General features: G+C 49.4%; 1 protein-coding gene across 1 annotated transcript in view; it reads right to left on the bottom strand.

Moving 5' to 3' along the window:
• Positions 1–610: 610 nt before the first annotated feature.
• tmprss15 (transmembrane serine protease 15) overlaps positions 611–20,596 on the bottom strand; it is a gene marked incomplete at its 5' end in the record, with an annotated part of 92,091 nt that continues 72,105 nt past the window's right edge. The window contains 5 exons of the mRNA XM_070892673.1: positions 611–778; positions 2,484–2,623; positions 15,079–15,174; positions 16,171–16,352; positions 18,326–18,500. Coding sequence (XP_070748774.1) covers positions 611–778; positions 2,484–2,623; positions 15,079–15,174; positions 16,171–16,352; positions 18,326–18,500 — 761 coding nt within the window. The remainder of the gene's footprint in view (positions 779–2,483; positions 2,624–15,078; positions 15,175–16,170; positions 16,353–18,325; positions 18,501–20,596) is intronic.

Below are 20,596 nucleotides of genomic sequence, written 5' to 3'. Positions count from 1 at the left end.
TATCATGTGGGCGGTGACCTCCAGTCTGTGACTGCTGTCACTAAGGGGAAGCACATAGATGATGGCCAAGGATCGATCCTCGCGAGACCCCAGCAGTAACAGTGCGAGGACTGGCAGGGAAGCCATTGCCAGAGATGCTGCGGCTATGATCACAGTAAGAGTGGAACTAAGGGTAATGCCACTGAGCGTGACAGTGGAGCAGAAGGTGTGGTTGGAAGAGAGCAGTAATCACATCTTGAATGGACTGTACAGATGGTTCCCTTTGTAAAATCTCCATAAAGCAGCAATTTGTATGAACACATGTTTTAATTTCCCATTAAACTATAAAATTCACTAATTTAATATCAATCTATTCCAAGGTAGTTTCCATTAACCAGATCTTTAAAAATAACTGGTGCATGTCCAACACTGAGATTTAATTTCCACCAGTAATGGACTGTTTATCGCATTCATGTAAAATTCCTTTCTGCACTATTTTAACCCGTTTAAAACAACCCAGGTTATTAAAATAGGACACAGGGGGCCTTTATGTGATCACATTCACCGGTACATCACCAGAGAAAATTAAACCCCTCGGTGTTAAAGCGAGCTCTCAACTTGGCCACTACGTTCAAAGAGTGGCGTAAAGGAGAAACTCCTGTATCCAATCCACGAATTCAGTGACACGTGCGTAAACCCCCGCACTGTGAGGCAGCCCGCATCCGTGGCCGAACGAGGTCACACCAGCCAGAAACCACTGACTGTCTTGTTTACAGACGAGAGGGCCTCCAGAATCTCCCTAAATACAAACAGCAGAAATTAAAATGCACATATTGCCTTGTCACATCTGTCAAATGGAATGTTGGCCTTTATTGCAAGGGGAATAGAGTATAAAAGCAGAGAAGTCCTGCTACAACTGTACAGGGTATTGGTGAGAACATAACATAAGAACATAAGAAATAGGAGCAGGAGTAGGCCATCCTGCCCCTCGAGCCTGCTCCGCCATTTAATACGATCATGGCTGATCCGATCATGGACTCAGATCCACTTCCCTGCCCGCTCCCCATAACCCCTTAATCCCTGATCGGTTAAGAAACTGTCTACCTCTGTCTTAAATTTATTCAATATCCCAGCTTCCACAGCTCTCTGATGCAGCGACTACCACAGATTTACAACCCTCTGAGAGAAAAAAATCCTCCTCATCTCAGTTTTAAATGGGCAGCCCCTTATTCTAAGATTATACCCTCTAGTTCTAGTCTGCCCCATCAGTGGAATCCAGTGAGGCCACACCTGGAGTACTGCATGCAGTTTTGGTCTCTGTGTTTAAGGAAGGATATATGTGCATTGGAGGCTGTTCAGAGAAGGTTCACCAGGTTGATTCCGGAGATGAGGGGGTGACTTATGAGGATAGGTTGAATAGGTTGGGCCTATACACATTGGAGTTCAGAAGAATGAGAGGTGATCTTATAGAAACATATAAGATAATGAGAGGTGGATGCAGAGAGGATATTTCCACCCATAAGGGAAACTAAAACTAGGGGACATAGTCTCAGAATAAGGGGCCGCCCATTTAAAACTGAGATGAGGAGGATATTCTTCTCTCAGAGGGTTGTAAATCTGTGGAATTCTCTGCCCCAGAGAGCTGTGGAGGCTGGGTCATTGAATATATTTAAGGCGGAGATAGACAGATTTTTGAGTGATAAGGGAGTAAAGGGTTATGGAGAGCGGGCAGGGAAGTGGAACTGAGTCCATGATCAGATCAGCCATGATCTTATTGAATGGCTCGAGGGGCCAAATGGCCTACTCCTGCTCCTATTTCTTATGTTCTTAAAGATCTTGAAATGCTTCACATACAATGAATTTGATTTGAAGAGAGTGAGAACTGTTATGTAGGTAAACTTGGCAGCCATTTTGCAGATAGCAAGAACTGATTTTGGTGGTGTTTTGATAGAAGGAGGAACTATGGCCAGAATAGTGGGAGAGCTTCCTACTCTTTGACTATAGGGAGGGGATCTTTAATGTCCACTTGAAGGGCAGGCAGACAGGACTCGGTTTGACATCTTATTCCAGGGTCAGGATCTCTGGCAGTGCAGCAATCCCTCGGTACTGCACTGAAATGTCAGTCTAGATTCTGTACTGAAATCCTTGAATCCAGAACCTTCTGACTCAGGGCCAAGATTGTTGCCAATTGAGCCAGAAGATTAGAAAGTGAGAGCTGGCTTGTAGGGTTGGAGGAGGTTTTCAGAGGTAGGGTTGGGGTTGGAATTTGTAAATGAGGACTTGGTTTACAGTAGGATGCAAACAAAGGAATTTTATTGCATTTGAGCGGGTTTTAACCAGGGATCCTTTGGTTGAAAACCCAACCGCTAACCACTTCAACACACGACGATAGATATGCTTTGAAGACATTTTCAGCTGAACTGGCAAATTTTTACACCTGGTAGTTCTGAACAATCTTCTGTATTTGTGATATTAGTACAGGGGGTAGTGTTGGGTTGGTTTACCTGGCACGTGTCCACACCTCCTTCTTCATAACCGGCGCACATCATGTTCCTCGTAATGTTATACTGCGGCAACTGCTCCTGACACTTTTGATTGGCTACCAGAGGGATCTCCGCCTCCCTCAGGACACTTGCTGGTGGCCCTGGGTGGAAAGAGTGAGAGAAAGACTAAATACAAAGGATGGGGAGGGAAAGCAATCAAAGGTTTCTCTACATTTATAGAATCGTAGAATGTTACAGCACAGGAATAGTCTACGCGGCCCCCCAAATGGTTTCCCTCCATCTAGTCTAATCCCGCTCTCCTGCGCACTCCTTATAGTCTTTAATGCTCCTTTATTTCAAGCAACTGTCCAATTTCGTTTAAGAGTATTTTGGATATTGCCTCAACAATGGTTTGTGGAAGTGAATTCCATATTCTAACCAGCTTCTAGACAAAGAAAGATTTTCTGACTTCCCCTTTAATTATTGTTACAATAATCTATTTTTTTGCCCTCTCAACAACAAAGACTTGCATATTTTACATATTTAGATGTCGTACCTCTGAAAGAAATAATTTGAATTTATATATATATATATCATATATATATATATATATATTTATATGAAAGCAAAATACTGCTGGAATCTGGAATAAAAACAGAAACTGCTGGAAATCTCAGCAGGTCAGGCAGCATCTGTGGAGAGGAGGCAGAGTTAACATTTCGGGTCGATGACCCTTCGTCAGAACTGGAGAGTGTTCGAAAAGAGCAGATTCTTAACAAGCACTGAAAGGGGGAGGGGAAGAAAGAACAAAAGGGAAGGTCTGTGATAGGGTGGAAGGCAGGAGAGATTAGAGAGACAAAAAGGATGATGGCCCAGATTCAAATGGTAATGCCAGGAGTTAGAAAAACATTAGTCGAGATAGGGTGTGAATGATGGGATAATGACCAGCTGCCATTAGAGACAAGGAGAAAAAAAGAAAGAAACAGGCTCTGAGGGGGGTGGGAAAAGGGAGCCAAAGCTGGGCAGCGGTTACACTCTGAAATTGTTGAACTCGATGTTGAGTCCAGAAGGCTGTAAAGTGATAAACGAAAGATGAGGTGCTGTTCCTCGAGCTTGCGTTGAGCTTCGTTGGAACAGTGTAGGAGGCCGAGGACAGAGAGGTCAGAGTGGGAATGGAGCGGAGAATTAAAGTGACAGGCGAGCGGAAGCTCAGGGTTACACTTGCGGACTGAACGGAGGTGCTCCGCAAAGCGGTCACCCAATTTACACCTGGTCTCCCCAATGTAGAGGAGACCACATTGTGAGCAGCGAATACAGTATACTATAGTAATTGAAAGAAGTACAAGTAAATCGCTGTTTCACCTGGAAGGAGTATTTGGGGCCCTGGACAGTGGGAAGGGAGGGGGTAAAAGGGCAGCTGTTGCATCTCCTGCGCTTGCACGGGAAGGTGCCGTGGGAAGGGGAGGGGTGCTGGGGGTGACTGCGGAATGGACCAGGGGGCCGCGGAGGGAGCGGTCCCTTCGGAACGCTGAGAGGGGAGGGGAGGATGTGATTGGTGGTGGGATCACGCTGAAGGTGGCGGAAATGGCGGAGAATGATCCGTTGAACGTGGAGGCTGGTGGGGTGAAAGGTGAAGACAAGGGGAACCCTGTCGTGGTTCTGAAAGGGATGGGAAGGGGTGAGAGCAGAGGTGAGGGAAATAAAATGGACACGGTCGAGGGCCATGTTAACCGTGGTGGAGGGGAATCCTCTGTTGAGGAAAAAGGAAGACATGTCATAGGCACTAGTGTGAAAGGTGGCTTCGTCAGAGCAGATCGATGGAGACGGAGAAACTGGGAGAATGGAATGGGGTCCTTACAGGATTCGGGGTGGGAGGAAGTGCAGTCCAGGTAGCTGTGGGAGTCAGTGAGCTTATAGTGGATACTGGTCGAAAGCCTAATCCCAGAGATGGAGAAGGAGAAGTCGAGGAAGGGAAGGGAAGAGTCGGAGATGGACCGTGTGAAGGTGAGGGAAGGGTGGAAATTGGATGCAAAGTGAATGAAATTTTCTAGTTCAGGGCGAGAGCAGGAAACAGCACCGATACAGTCATCAATGTACCGGAAAAAGAGGTGAGAGAGGGGACCCGAGTAGGACTGGAACAAAGAATGTTCCACATATCCCATGACAAGGCAGGCATAGCCAGGACCCATGTGGGTTCCCATAGCAACACCTTTAATTTGGAGGAAGTGAGTGGAGTTAAAGGAGAAGTTGTTCAATGTGAGAACACGTTCAGCCAGGGGGAGGAGGGTGGGGGATGGGGACTGGTTGGGCCTCTGCTCGAGGAAGAAGCGGAACGCCCTCAGGCTGTCCTGGTGGGGGATGGAAGTGTCGAGGGATTGGACGTCCATGGTGAAAAGGAGACAGTTGGGGCCGGGAAACTGGAAACTGTTAAAGTGACGGAGGGCGCCGGAGGAGTCGCGGATAAATTTATATATATATGTATTTGCCTTAAATATAGAAAAGTGTGTTCCAAGATGCTTCACAAAGGTATAAGGACCAGTGGAAATAATCTATCGCCTTTAATGTTGTGTATCTGCTCCTCTATTCCATTTAAAATCTTGCCATTTAGGTGTATTTCCTTCCACTATTCTTAATTGTAAAATCTATTACTTCACAGTTGTTTATGTTGAACTGCATTTGCCACCAAACTGCCCATCCTGCTCGCTTATCAATGTCACCCTGCTGTTTCTCATACTCCTCATCACAGTTTGCTACCCCTCCAATTTGGTGTCATCAGCAAATCTCTGGTATTGTTCCTTCACTTCCTAAGAGCAGATCATTTATGTATACAATACATAAGAATGGCCCCAGAATATATCCTCATACAGTATCACTCTCCGCATCTTTCTAGTCTGGTTCTACCCCCATTCCAGATGACCACACCTCCCTCTTAATTCCATTATATCTTTGCCATAAGTCTGTTACGTGATACTTTATTAAATGCCTTTTGAACATCCAAATAAACCATAGAAACATAGAAATTTACAGCGCAGAAGGAGGCCATTTCGGCCCATCGTGTCCGCACCGGCCGACAAAGAGCCACACGGCCCTCCATCAGCAGCCCTGAAGGTTACATATAAACCTATGAATAATGGCGGACAGGTAAACAGCATCTGGCCCAACCAGTCCATCCGACACAACTGCGACACCCCTTATACTGAAACATTCTACACTCCACCCCAACCGGAGCCATGTGATCTGTTACTTTTTTTGAAGAGTTTTCGAACAATGGTCAAACATGATCAAACTGGCCTGATTAATTTCTGATTCTCTTCGTAATTTTGCCCAATGTAAGAGACTCCAGTAGTTTACCAACAGCTGAAGTCAAGCTAACAGGCTTATAATGTGATACCTCTCCCCCATTAGGACTCCCACAAAAAAGCCCACACTGGGGATGCCACAGTTGTTCTTGGAGCCCCTTGACTACACAAAGTTGCCAAAATTAAATGAGATTTCCGCTCCTGATCATTATCCAGCAACTGCTGAGGGAGATGGGCAAGGAATAAATCAGGTAACGACAGGATCTGGCCTGGCTGTGATGGCTCCCACTGCTGAATAGCTTGCAGTTATTTGCTGTCCAGGTTCACACATTAATGAAGACCTTTCGGGTGAGATGCTAGAGGATTTTGTGAGATACATTTTTTTTAAACCAGCGACGAGAACACAAGATGGAAAATCAGGCAATAAAAAATTGACTGTCCCACCCACAGGAACGGATCCACAATCGGGTTACCATGGTTAATCCTGCAGGATTGTCCTGTGGTCTCCGGGAATGAAAGATTAATCTCCAGGGCACTGCCGCGAGCAAACACGGGAGAAAAATCAGAGGGGCATTAAAAGCAGTGTATATTTTTCAATTTGTTTGTACACTAGAGATGAGGGGGGAAAAAAGCTGTTCGACTGGGTGGGGTGGCTGGAGGCAGGAGGTCATGCGGTGTCCCCTCCAGGAATACGTCCAATCAGAGCAGGGTTTGTCATCTTTGGTTGAACCTAATTCCGAAGGTTTCATCACATGACCCCTCACCTCTAACCGTCCCGCTCCCACAACCCCTCCCATTGGTCATCCGACACATCCATCCTCGCGGCGACCCGTCTTCCAGCAACCAATCGGAAAGCGAACAGACTCTTCATCACCCGATTGGATCATCGAGGAAAAGTGAGTTCTTTGGTGGCTGAACAGTCCAATACGAGAGCCACAGAGTCTGTCACAGGTGGGACAGATAGTCGTCGAGGGAAGGGGTGGGTGGGGCTGGTTTGCCGCACGCTCCTTCTGCTGCCTGCGCTTGACCTCTTCACACTCTTTGCATTGAGACTCGAAGAACTCAACACCCTCCCGGATGCACTTTCTCCACTTAGGACGATCTTTGGCCAGGGACTCCCAGGTGTCAGTGGTGATGTCGCACCTTACCAGGGAGGCTTTGAGGGTGTCCTTGTAACGTTTCCTCTGCTCACCTTTGGCTCGTTTGCAGTGAAGGAGCTCCACATAAAACATTTGCTTAGGGAGTCTTGTATCTGTCATGCAAACTATGTGGCCTGCCCAGCGAAGCTGATCGAGTATGGTCAGTGCTTCAATGCTGGGGATGTTAGCCTGGATGAGGACTCTGATGTTGGTGCGCCTGTCCTCCCAGGGGATTTACAGGATCTTGCGGAGACATCGTTGGTGATATATCTCCAGCGACTTGAGATGCCTTCTCTACATCGTCCATGCCTCTGATCCATACAGGAGGGCGGGTATTACTACAGCCCTGTAGACCATGAGCTTGGTGGTAGATTTGAGGGCCTGGTCTTCGAACACTCTTTTCCTCAGGCGGCCGAAGGCTGCACTGGGGCACTGGAGGCGGTGTTAAATCTCCGCATCAATGTCTGCCTTTGTTGATAAGAGGCTCCCGAAATATGGGAAATGGTCCACGTTGTCGAGGGCCGCGGCGTGAATCTTGATGATTGGAGGGCAGTGCTGTGCAGCGGGGACAGGCTGGTGGAGGACCTTTGTCTTATGGATGTTAAGCATAAGACCCACGCTTTCATATGGCTCAGTGAATGCATTGACTGTAAAGTCCTTACTCTACAGCATGAAACCACACGAGGCACATTCCAGGGACAAGGCCACTCTGTGACCTTAACTCTTTATTACAGGACTCCAGAAGTCATGACCCTGCGTGGGACCTCCCTTTATATAACTGTGTGATCAGGTAAGGAGTGTCTCCCACAAGTCGACCCCCTGTGGTCAAGGTGTGCATCTAGGTTGAGTGTATACAGTAATACAGTTGTGTTACATTGTAGTTACAAACATGACATCACCTTCCCCCCCCCCCCCAAAGTGTTACTGGGATCATAGGTTTAGTCTTTCAGGTGGTCTGCGCTCCCTCGTGGAGCGCCGCAGTTGGGGCTCTGGTTGTTGGACACGGATGTGAGTGTCTGTCACCTGTGGTGATTCTGGCCTGTCTGGGCTCTTGTTGCACGTTCGCTGACTGTGGTGTGAGCTCCATCTCATGGTCTTCTTCAGGTTCCTCCGTGTCTATGCTGAACCTTTTTTGTCACTTGGTCCAGATGCTTACGGCATATCTGGCCATTGTTGAGTTTTACCACGATGACCCTATTCCCCTCTTTGTCAATTACAGTACCCTCAAGCTATTTGGGCCCCATGGCGTGATTGAGGACGAATACAGGATCATTTATTTCTATACATCTCCCCCTTGAATTACAGTCATGGTACTCGTTTTGTGACTTGCACTTGCCCTCAACTATGTTGGTCAGGACTGGGTGGATGAGGGACAACCGAGTTTTGAGTGTCTGTTTCATGAGTAGCTCTGCGGGCGGGACCCCCATGAGCGAGTGCGGGCGGGACCTATAGGCCAGCAGGAGACGCGATAGGCGGCATTGTAGGGAGGGTCCTTGAATCCTGAGCATACCTTGCTTAATGATTTGGGCTGCCCGTTCAGCCTGGCCATTGGAAGCCGGCTTGAACGGCGCAGTCCTGAGTTGGTTGATGCCATTGCCCGACATAAACTCCCGGAATTTATAGCCCATGAAACACGGGCCATTATCACTAACCGAGATGTCCGGCAAGCCATGGGTTGCAAAGATCGCACGGTGGTGGATGACGTGCATGAATTCAGGATGATGCACTCGATCCATTTCGAGTACGCATCTACGACAATGAGGAACATCTTCCCCATGAACGGGCCCGCGTAGTCAACGTGAATGCGTGACCATGACTTGGTGGGCCAGGGCCATGGGCTGAGCGGGGCCTCCCTGGGGGCATTGCCCAGCTGGGCACACATCGTGCACCTGCGAACACAGTGTTCCAGGTCTGATTCAATTCCATGCCACCAAACGTATGACCGGCCAAGGCCTTCATCAGCACAATGCCTGGGTGCTCGCTGTGGAGTTCCCTGATGAATGCCTCCCTGCCCTTCTGGGGCATGACTACCCGGCTTCCCCATAGTATGCAATCGGCTTGGATGGAGAGCTCATCCATCCGTCTGTGGAACGGTCTGACCTCCTCAGGGCATGCTCTGTGTGCGGGAACCCAATCCCCAGTCAGGACACATTTCTTAATCAAGAATAGGAGGGGATCTCTGTTTGTCCAGATTTTGATCTGGCGGGCTGTGATGGGGGAGACTGCACTGTCAAAGGCATCGACAGCCATGACCATCTCGGCACTTTGCTCAGCTGCCCCCTCGGTGGTGGCTAGTGGAGGCTTGCTGAGCGTGTCAGCGCAATTTTCAGTGCCGGGCCGGTGCCGGATGCAGTAGTCATAAGCAGCTAGCGTGAGAGCCCATCGCTGTATGCGAGCTGATGCATTAGCATTGATAGCCTTGCTGTCTGACAACAGGGATGTGAGTGGCTTGTGGTCCGTCTCTAATTCAAACTTCCTACCGAAGAGGTACTGATGCATTTTTTTTTTACACCATAGACACATGCAAGCGCTTCCTTCTCGACCATCCCATATCCCCGTTCTGCTTGAGAGAGCGACCTGGAGGCATAAGCCACAGGTTGTAGTTGACCCTCAGTATTGCCCTGCTGCAACACGCACCCAACCCCATAGGACGATGCATCACATGTCAGAACTAAACGTTTACAGGGGTCGTACAGGGTCAACAACTTGTTTGAACAAAGTAGGTTTCGTGTCCGATCAAAAGCCCGTTCCTGACAGTCCCCCCAAAACCAATCGCAAACCTTACCCAGGAGCACGTGTAGCGGCTCCAACAACGTGCTCAAGTTCGGCAGAAAGTTCCCGAAATAGTTCAACAGTCCCAGGAATTAACGCAACTCCGATGTGTTGCAGGGCCTGGGTGCTCGTCGAATCGCCTCTGTTTTGGATTCGGTGGGCCGAATCCCATCTGCAGCAACCCTCCTGCCCAGAAACTCAACCTCAGGAGCTAAGAACATGCATTTAGACTTCTTGAGTCGCAGGCCCACCCGGTCCAGTCGGCGTAGAACCTCCTCCAGGTTGTGGACGTGTTCCTCGGTGTCTCGACCCATAATGAGGATGTCGTCCTGGAATATGATCGTTCCCGGAATGAATTTAAGCAGGCTTTCCATGTTTAGTTGAAAAATCGGGGCCGCTGATCGAATGCCAAACGGGCACCTGTTATACGCAAACAGTCCCTTGTGCGTGGTGATGGTGGTCAGTAGTTTGGATTCGTCGGCCAGTTCCTGGGTCATATAGGCTGAAGTGAGGAACAACTTGGTGAACAGCTTGCCGCCTGCCAGCGTGGCGAAGAGGTCCTCCGATCTTGGGAGCGGGTATTGGTTTTGTAGGGACACCCGATTGATGGTGTCCTTGTAGTCGCCACAGATCCTGACAGAACCATCCGCTTTTAGAACGGGAACGGTGGGGCTCGCCCAGTCGCTGAATTCGACAGGTGAGATGATGCCCTCTCGCAACAGCCGATCCAATTCGCTCTCAATTTTTTCCCGCATCACATACGGTACCGCTCTGGCTTTGTGGTGCACTGGCCTGGCGTCCGGGGTGATGTGTATCACTACTTTAGTGTCTTTGAAAGTCCCGACGCACGGTTGGAATAGTGACTCGAATTGTTGTAGGACTTGTGAGCACGAACTTCGCTCCACCGAGGACATTGTGTGAACATCCCCCCATTTCCAGTTCATCTCGGCTAACCAGCTCCTCCCCAACAGTGCGGGACCATTGCCCGGGACAATCCAGAGTGGCAGCCAGTTCACTAACCCATTGTGTGTGACAGCCATCATTGCACTGCCTAGCACTGGAATGATTTATTTAGTGTAAGTCCGTAATTGTGTCTCAATACATTCTAATTTGGGTCGACTGGCTTTGAGTGGCCATTGCTTCACAAATTGCTGAACGCCCATGAGTGACTGGCTGGCCCCAATGTCCAGCTCCATGCGTACTGGGATACCGTTCAACAAAACCCTCATCATCATTGGTGGCGTTTTGGTGTATGAACTGTGAATATTCGTCGCATGGACCCGCTGAACCTCGGCGTCCATCGATTTGCCCCAAAAGTCATCCTGCCTCACAGAACCCTCTTCTGGTCCATCTGCCTCATATATTAGTCTGGTTGCAGGCTTTCTGCACATTCGAGCTAAATGGCCACTGAGATTGCAGTTTCTGCAGACAAACTGTTGAAATCTGCAAGATCTAGCTGAGTGTTTACCCCCACACCTCCAGTATGAGTTAAAGTTTCCATTGTTGGGAACAAAGGGACTATGGCCAGGCATTCCGTGCTGACTGTTCTTTTGACTGCTCTTAAGTACCCTATTAGTGGTGTCAATGGCCCCATCCCGGGCCGCATTGTCCACTGTGATGGCGTGAACGTCCGTTCAGCCTGCCATTGTCTCTGTTGAGGTCCTGCTCTGGGGTCTATTGCTGCCTGGGGAGTGTCGGACTGCCCCTGCCTGCCTGCGGGGCTCGGTTTTAGTATTGATGATGTTGACTCCCTGATCCCTCGCCGCGTTAGAGGCAGAATTGCGCGCGTAAATCATTTTCGTCTCTTCCTCCCCCGCCATGAAAGTTTGAGCTAACAACGCCGTTGCTTCCAAGGACAAATCCTTGGTCTCAATTAACTTGCGAAAAATTCCCACATGACCGATACCCTCGACAAAGAAGTCTCTTAGCATCTCCCCCCTGCAGGCGTCTGTGAACTTACAGAGGCTGGCCAAATGCCGGGGGTCCGGCCACAAAGTCTGGTATGCTCTGTCCTTCACGACGTCGGTGGGTGTAGAATCTGTGTCGAGCCATGTGTGTGCTGCTCGCCGGTTTGAGGTGCTCCCCGATTAATTTTCTAAGCTCTTCAAAAGGTTTTGTCCGACGGCTTTTCGGCTGCCAGTAAGTCCTTCAAGAGCGCGTAAGTCTTTGGTCCGCAGCTGGTCAGGAGATGAGCCCGTCGCTTGTCGGTCGCTGCATCCCCCAGCCAGTCTTTCGTAACAAAGCTCTGCTGAAGCCTCTCGACAAAATCGTCCCAGTCTTCCCCAACACAGTACCGTTCCTCTGCGCTACCGGTGGCCATTCTCGTGGGTTGTGAATTCCTGTTTCTCGTCGCCAATGTAAAGTCCTTACTCAACAGCATGAAACCACACGAGGCACATTCCAGGGACAAGGCCACTCTGTGACCTTAGCTCTTTATTACAGGACTCCAGAAGTCATGACCCTGCGTGGGACCTCCCTTTATATACCTGTGTGATCAGGTAAGGAGTGTCTCCCACAAGTTCACCTCCTGCGGTCAAGGTGTGCATCTAGGTTGAGTGTATACAGTAATACAGTGGTGTTACATTGTAGTTACATACATGACATTGACTATATCCTGGAGTTCAGCCTCTGAATGTGCTCGGACGCAGGCGTCGTCCGCGTACTGCAGCTCAACGACAGAGGTTGGGGTGATCTTGGATCTGGACTGGAGGCAGTGTACTTTAAACAGCTTCCCACTGGTTCTGTAGTTTAGTTTCACTCCAGCACGGAGCTTGTTGACTGTCAGGTGGAGCATGGCAGCGAGGAAGATTGAGAAGAGGGTTGGGGCAATGACGCAACCCTGTTTGACCCCGGTCTGGACGTGGATTGGGTCTGTAATGGATCCGTTGGTAAGGATCACGGCCTGCATGTCATCGTGAAGCAGGCGACGGATGTTGACAAACTTTTGGGGGCATTCGGAACAGAGGAGAACGCTCCATAGACCCTCACGGTTGACAGTATCAAAGGCCTTTGTAAGATCAAAAAAGGCCATGTATAAGGGCTGGCGCTGCTCCCTGCATTTTTCCTGTCATGCTGCAAAGATCATGTCTGTTGTGCCCCGTAGGGGACAAAATACGCACTGTGATTCCGGGAGGAACTCCTCGGCCACAGGGAGAAGATGGTTGAGGAGAACTCGGGCGACAGCTTTCCCAGTGGCTGATAGCAGGGAGATTCCCCTGTAGTTGCCGCAGTTGGACTTGTCCCCTTTTAAAAAAAATGGTCACAATCGCTGCATCTCTGAGATCTCCCGGCATGCTCTCCTCCCTCCAGATGAGAGAGATGCACCAATGCGCCACAGTCATCAGTGCGTACGCCCCTACACTTGATGCAACGGATGAGGCTAAAGAGGGTTTTTATTCCAACCTCGAGACATCCTTGTCCCGCATCCCCACAGGTGACAAATTGATCCTCCTGGGTGACTTCAATGCCAGGGTCGGCAAAGTCACAGCCCTCTGGGGAGGCGTGATTGGCAGAGAGGGGGTAGGGAAAGCCAACTCCAGTGGTACCCTACGCCTGACAAAATGTCTAGAACATGAACTCCTCATCACCAACACCCTGTTCCACCAGAGGGACAAATACAAGGCATCGTGGCAACACCCTCGCTCCAAACACTGGCATCTGCTGGACTATGTCATCGTCCGAGCCAGGGATCGCAAGGATGTGCGCATCACCTGCGCCATGACAGGAGCTGACGACTGCTGGACAAACCACCACCTAATCCGATCCATCATCAACATTAACATAGCCCCAAAGCGGAGGGGACAGCAGAAGCAGTGCTCCAAAAAAGTTAATGCCGGGGCACTTAAAGACCCAGCTAAGAGAGCCCTATACAGCCAGCACCTCACAGATAATCTGACGTGCCTTGATGACCCGATTGGATAATTCTTGACTGTCAACCAAACAGCCTTTTTTTCCCACATATCTGCTGTTTTTATAACTCATGGACAAAAGCGTTCAAAGAACACTTTAAAAACACCATTTTTTTTAGAAAGCAAGAAAGACTTGGGGCCGGATTTTCAGCCTTCGGGGTTTTTTCGGCGAAAACGGCAGCGATACGTGAAACTTGCTGTTTTCGGTGCGCTACCGTTTTTAGACCGGACTTCGGGTTTTGCATTTGCACCGAGGCGCATTGTTAAGGGGGGTGTTGCACGAGGATTCGCGGCACAAAAACACAAGTTTCGGCACCTTTAGTCCTTGGGAGGAGGAAAAAAAATTCCAAAATACATTTACAAGACCCTTAACGATCGAATCACGGAATAAAAAATGTAAAATAAAGACTTTAACTTACCTTTTTTTGCAGGTTTTCATACTTACCGCTGTTGGCAGGGCTGCACCGATAGGTTTGACCCGTTGCTATTCTGTACGCGGTGTACGGGTTGGGAGGGTACCGAAAGTCCGACGTTAATGCAATCCGCGGCGTTACACGTCGGCGCACCTATCCCCGACGGTACATCCCATCACCGCCGCAAACAATGAGCCGAGGACCCCGACCGGGTTTTCGCCGTGGAGGGCCAAATCACGGCGAAAACCCAATCGCAAACTTCTCAAAACCCAGCCCGTGGATTTATATAGTGCCTTTCACAACCACCGGACGTCTCAAAGCGCTTTGCAGCCAATAAAGTACTTTTGAAGTTTGGTCACTGTTGTACAGTGGGAAACGCAGCAGCCAATTTGTGCACAGCAAGCTCCCACAAACAGCAATATGATAATGACCAGCTAATCTGTTTTTAGCGATGTTGATTGAGGGATAAAATATTAGCCAGAACACCGGGGGGAACTCCCCTGCTCTTCGAAATAGTGCGATGGGATCTTTTATGACCACTTGAGAAGGCAAATGGGGCCTCAATTTAACATCTCTGAAAGAAAGCACCTCCGACAATGCAGCACTCCCTCAGCACTGCACTGGGAGTGTCAGCCTAGATTTTTGTGCTAAAGTCTCTAGAGTGGTACTTAAACCCACAACCTTCTGACCCAGAAGCGAGCGTGCTACACACTGAGCCACAGCTGCCTACTCATGCACCAGTGAATTATTTTCTCCCGCGTGTCCTGCCGATTAATCTTTCATTCCTGGAGACTCCAGGACAATCCTAGAGAATTATCAATCCTAAACTAGAGCTGTCATCCCTAATCCTCAAGGATGGAACTCCCAACCAAACATAGAAACATAGAAACATAGAAAATAGGTGCAGGAGTAGGCCATTCGGCCCTTCTAGCCTGCACCGCCATTCAATGAGTTCATGTCTGAACATGCAACTTCAGTACCCCATTCCTGCTTTCTCGCCATACTCCTTGATTCCCCCTAGTAATAAAGACTTCATCTAACTCCCCGCCCAGGCTCCCCTCATGCGTAGCACCATTCGAACGTACCATCTTGCATCACTGTGCCCCAGCCGGCAATGTAGCAGCTCATCCCCGGTGAGAACTCTTGCTTCCGGTCCGGGAGGCAGGCGGGTTGGACATATTCTGAAAAATAAACATGCCAACTTGTTAGCAACCGCACACTGCTCTCCTGAACTGACGGGGGGGGGGGGGGGGGGGGCGGGGGGGGGATATCAACAGCTTTACCGGTACTTGATTAATTGAGCAACAGCGAGGAGTCAGAATGATTCCTTAACTGCTGTGAGGGGCAGAACTGAGTGTCAAAGTGTTGTAAACTTGTACAGACAGTTTCACCACATGTTGTAACAGCCGACGTGAGGATTGCCAATGCTGCCTGATGTTGCTGACCAATTTGATAGTCATCACATCTTCAAGGGATCTCGAACCTCATTTCAACTCGCAAATGTCTTGTTTAAAATGTGTTCTTCACCCGCCTCTTTAAGTCCATCCCTCCAGCAGCACGCTAGAGAAAGAAAGACTTGCATTTATATAGCGCCTTTCATGGCCACCGAACGTCCCGAAGCGCTTTACAGCCAATGAAGGACTCTTGAAGTGTGGTCACATGTTGTAATGTAGAGGGTGAGCAACCAGTTTTCAAATCTGTGCCATAGTCGACAGACCGGTTAATCTGTTTTGATGGTGTTGGTCAGTGAATAAATATTGGCCCGGGACACCTGGGAGAACTCCCCTTCCTATCTATGAAATAAGCAATGGCCTTTCTTTTATGTCTGCCTGAGAGTGCAGATTTAACATCGGTTTAACGTTTCATCCGAAAGATGGCACCTCCGACACTACAGCGCTCCCCCAGTACCGCACTGAGAGTGCCAGTCTAGGTTATGAGCTCAAGTCTTGCGTGTCGGGTTTGAACCCACGACCTTCTACCTCAGAGGTGAGAGTGCAACCACTGAGCCAAGGCTAACATGTAAGGTTATTGAATTTGGACTGAAGCAATGTAGTGCTCCCTCCATACTGCTGTGGTTAGAATCAATGCATGGCAAAGCACCCTCTACATCGTCCCAAGTCAATGCCAATAAATCCCTCAAAGGCTGCCGTGTCAGCTCTCAAACGCAGCAGAGGTACCTGTGTAATTCACCGCAGACACCAGGTGCATCAAGGCGATGTCGCTGTCCTTAGTCCGCTTGTTGTAGTGAGGGTTTATCAAGATGCGATCGATCAGTCGGCTCTGTGTCTGTGGGTAGGTGAGATTCAACTGCGTGTATAGACCCAGCACTGCCTTCCAGTATGAGGGTTGAAGGTTTGTGCTGGAGATGAGGAAGAGATCATGGGTCAACTCTTTATTATAATGTTTCTGCTTTTTAGGGCTCTCGCACATACCATTCCCCACTCAAACCTCCTGCCACAAGCTTGCCATTATAACAAACCCTGCTACTGACCTCATTATTATACACCTTTCATTTTTCTAATCTAATCTATAAGGGGTACAGTAGCATTGTGCTTATATTACTGGTCTAGTAACCCAGAGGCCTGGACAATGAGTTTAAATCCCACCGTGGCAGCTGGGGAATTTAAATTTGGTTAATTAAATAAATCTGGGATTTAAAAAAAGCTAATGTCATTAACGGTGACCATGAAACTAATGGATTGTCATAAAAATCCATTTGGTTCACTAATGTACTTTAGGGAAGGAAATCTGCTGCCCTTACCCGGTCTGGCCTATATGTGACTCCAGCGATGTGGTTGACCTTTAACTGCCCTCTGAAATGGCTCAGTTATACAAAACCTCAAGAAGGAAACATACTAAGAAGTAAAAGAACAGACGGACCGCCCAGCATCGACCTAGGCACCGGCCTTCATCGTCCCTGGGTCAAAGTCCCTTCCCAACAGCACTGTGGAATTGACCACATGGACTGCAGCGGTTCAAGAAGACGGCTCACCACCACCTTCTCAAGGGGCAATTAGGGATGGGCAATAAATACTGGTTTTGCCAGCGACGCCCACATCCCAGGAATGAATTTTAAAAAGCTTACGTTTGCTGGGGTACAGGACGCAGGTGATGCATTCCCTTCAGAATGGCATTAAGAATCAGTCACGCAGAAAGAACTTGCAATTTTATGGAGCATTTCACGATCTCAGGTCCTCCCAAAGCTCTTCACAGTCACTGAAGTACATTTGAAGTATAATGACTATTGTAAAGTAGGAAATGCGGTAGCCAATTTGCGCACAGCAAGCTCCCACAAACAGCAATGAGATAAATGACCAGATAATCTGTTTTTCGTGATGTTGGTTCAGGGATAAATATTGGCCAGGACACTGTGACCTTGCAGAGACCAGCCAATTTAGGTCCCCTTCCTTATTTGGCTGTTTCACTCGTTTCAATGGAGTATGCTACATCCTCAGCCAGTAGTGTTTTCTGGGGTAGCACAACTCCAGATTGGCAGCCAGGTCAGTCTGAACTCTCACTGCCATTGAAACTGCTCCACTCCAAAATGGAGCTAATCACTGGAGCAATTGAGGATAGGAAGGAGGCTCAAAATGGCTGCCGAGGCCAGAAATGACCTCTTTATTGGTTAGTCTATACGTTTGGACCTGTACCTTTTCCCAAAACAGATGAGGAGCCGGGTGTGGGGGGGGGGGGCGGGGGCGCGGTGGGGAGGGGGGAGAACGATATAAGCAGAAACAATTCCCTTAAGACTGTGCTAAAAGGGTTAAGTTATGAGGACAGGTTGTGTAGACTAGGCTTGTATTCCTTCAAGTATCGAAGATTAAGGGGGAATCTAATTGAGGTGTTTACGATGATTAAAATGTTGAAAAGGTTGATCGAGAGAAACTATTTCCTCTGATGGGGGAAGTCCAGAACAAGGGGTCGTAAACTTAAAATTAGAGCCAGGCCGTTCAGGGGTGATGTCAAAGAACACTTCTTCACACAAAGGGCAGTGGGAATCTGGAACTCTCTCCCCCAAAAAGCTGTAGAGCCTGGGGGGCAATTGAAAACTTCGAATCTGAGATTGATAGATTTTTGTTAGGCAAAGGGTTACGGAACCAAATACAGTTACTATACAGATCAATTGAATGGTGGAACAGGCTAGAAGGGCTGAATGGCCTCCTCCTTTGTTCCGAAGCCGATGGTTGCTGCTATCTTTATTGTGCTCAAGGTTTTCTGTAATTCCTTCTCATTGATATTGCAAATCAAGCCTCTCACTGAGCCCGCAGATATGACGCGACGATGAAACAAACGGTGAAGTAAATGAGGGGCAGAAAGTGCAACAAGGGTTACCAGTATATGCAGTGAGCGGCTGAAACAAGCCACTGGTTGCTGACAAGCGTGGCTCCACACACATGACGACCGCGAAAATGAAGAGACACGATCCACGGCCAAGTGCCTTCAATTACGTCATTACCGCCTACAATCTTTTCAACGTCCTTCAGAGCAACAAGACTCTGCCCACAGGCTGAAAGGGAGAAAGCACAGAATCATAGAAAAATTCGATTGCCCTGAAAACGGGCGCAGGGATTGCGATGCGCGATTGACCCGCGCCCGTTCAAAGTAATGCAGGGGCCATTAATGCAGGTGCTAAATGCGCTGCTGAGTGGCTGCATGTTCAGCAGGGGCGGCCCCAAGTTCGTGCGAGGCTGACAGCAATTAAAGCTAGCCTGCACCTCTGAAAGGCAGTCTGCATCTCTTTCAGAAGGCCGTTTCAACTGGGAAACATTGAGCACTGGCACAACAGGCCAGCGAAAGGCTCCAAGGTTCTCAGATGCAGCACTGGTGGCCTGAATACGGGAGGTGGAGAAGAAGAGAGAGGTCCTGTTTCCACAGGGCGCCAAGAGGCCCTGCAGACAGACAATGCGAAGGCAATGGGAGGAGATAACCACGGAGGTCAATGCCAGCAGTGTCGCCCCAAGGACCTGGATGCTGAACCGGAAGAAGTTCAATGACCTCACGTGGGTGGTCAAGGTCAGTGAATTCATCTTCAAACGTCATATCCCACCATTCGCCTCACACACTGTCCAATTCACCACACACCCATTACTCACCCACCAACAATCTCTTTCAATCATGACTCACACCTCACATTCATATGCTCCACCTTACCCTCACAGTTACCGTTGCTGTAAGCCTCACATCTGCATCTCACAGCTGGCACACACTTCCAGCTATTCAACCATGACAGCCACATCACCCAAACACAGTGAACCACACTCACTGACACACTTCCCTCTCTCTTGCAGGACAAGGTGGCACACAACCGTAGGCAGCTAGCTGGAGGGGGACAGGCGCATCTCCATATCCTGACCCGGCTCGAGGATACGGCGCTCGGCATAATTGGAGTGGCCGTGACCGAGGCCGTGGCCAGCGGCGGTGCTGAAACCAGCATACATGACGGTATGCTCATACCTAATCCTCCTTCTCACATCCCACTTCCCCCTCATCCAACAATTTCTTTTGACTTACAAGCTGCAGATGGTGTAAGCGTGCACCTCTTGCATCCCCTCCAACCCCCTCCCCTCAGCACAACCCTACCCTTGTACCTTTCCTATTTCAGAGACCCAAGAAATGTAACTTGGCCAGGCAGTGGGGGCGGGCAGAGGAAGAGGAGAGCGATGATGAAGAAGAAACACCATCACTCGATCTGACAGTCGCAGCCAGCAGCTCAGATACTGGCACTGCGCAGAGTTTAGAAAGTAGCTTCGAGGCGGGATCTGCACATGGTGAGTCACCGGGCATGACTGGGCTGTGGCCAGGGCAGGGGGAAAGGGTAGCACAGGTGCCAGCCCCCCGGAGGGCGAGGTCACACACAAGTCCTGCTGCAGAAGACACAGATGAGGACTTCAGTGCAGCAGCTGACTGAAGAACACTGGCAGGTGTGCACAACGAAATGCTTGGCGCGTTGGCAGGCCTGCCAGAAAGTCTGAGTGCAATGTCAAAGAGCATGGAGCTGACTGGCAGCAACCTTGCACAGGGCTTTGTGCAGAGCGTGGAGCTCATCCTTTCCAGCCTGGAAGGAGTGGGAAGATCCATGAATGTATTTATGGACCCAATCATCAGGCCGCGTCTGATGGCCGAGGCCTCAGCTTCCATTGCAGCACATGCACAAGCCACCCAACGTCTGAGTGCTGCAGTGGAAGCTCAGTCTGAAGTTATGCAAGCACACACTGCTGCCATCATGGCTGGGTTTACCAGTGTGGAAAGGGGATTGCTGGGTGTCACAGCATTCCAGCAATCTGTCCTCCCAGCCGATTACTAGGATTGCTGAGGCTCCGCCCCAGGGGAGTGGCAGTGGCTCCCTGGAGCACAAACCTGCTGTCCTCTCTCAGGATGACGTCATTCATTCTCCCACCACTGCCACTCCGCCAATGCCCTTGCTGCCACCCGTACCGAGATGGTGCAGTCTAAAGCCGGGCCTTCTAGGCCCAGAGCTGCTTCAGGTGGACCTGCAAGGCCATCTGTAGTCTCCCCCACTGAAAGTCAGCAGCCTTCCACCAGCCATGCTGCAGCCATTGGGGTAGCACTGCGTAAGAGCACTAGAACAGGAAAACACACACT

Source organism: Pristiophorus japonicus, chromosome 11 (assembly GCF_044704955.1).
Source record: "Pristiophorus japonicus isolate sPriJap1 chromosome 11, sPriJap1.hap1, whole genome shotgun sequence".
In the NCBI taxonomy this organism is placed as follows: Eukaryota; Metazoa; Chordata; class Chondrichthyes; family Pristiophoridae; genus Pristiophorus; species Pristiophorus japonicus.
Note: the sequence above shows the minus strand (reverse complement) of the source record. Positions and strands in the feature narration are given on the sequence as shown.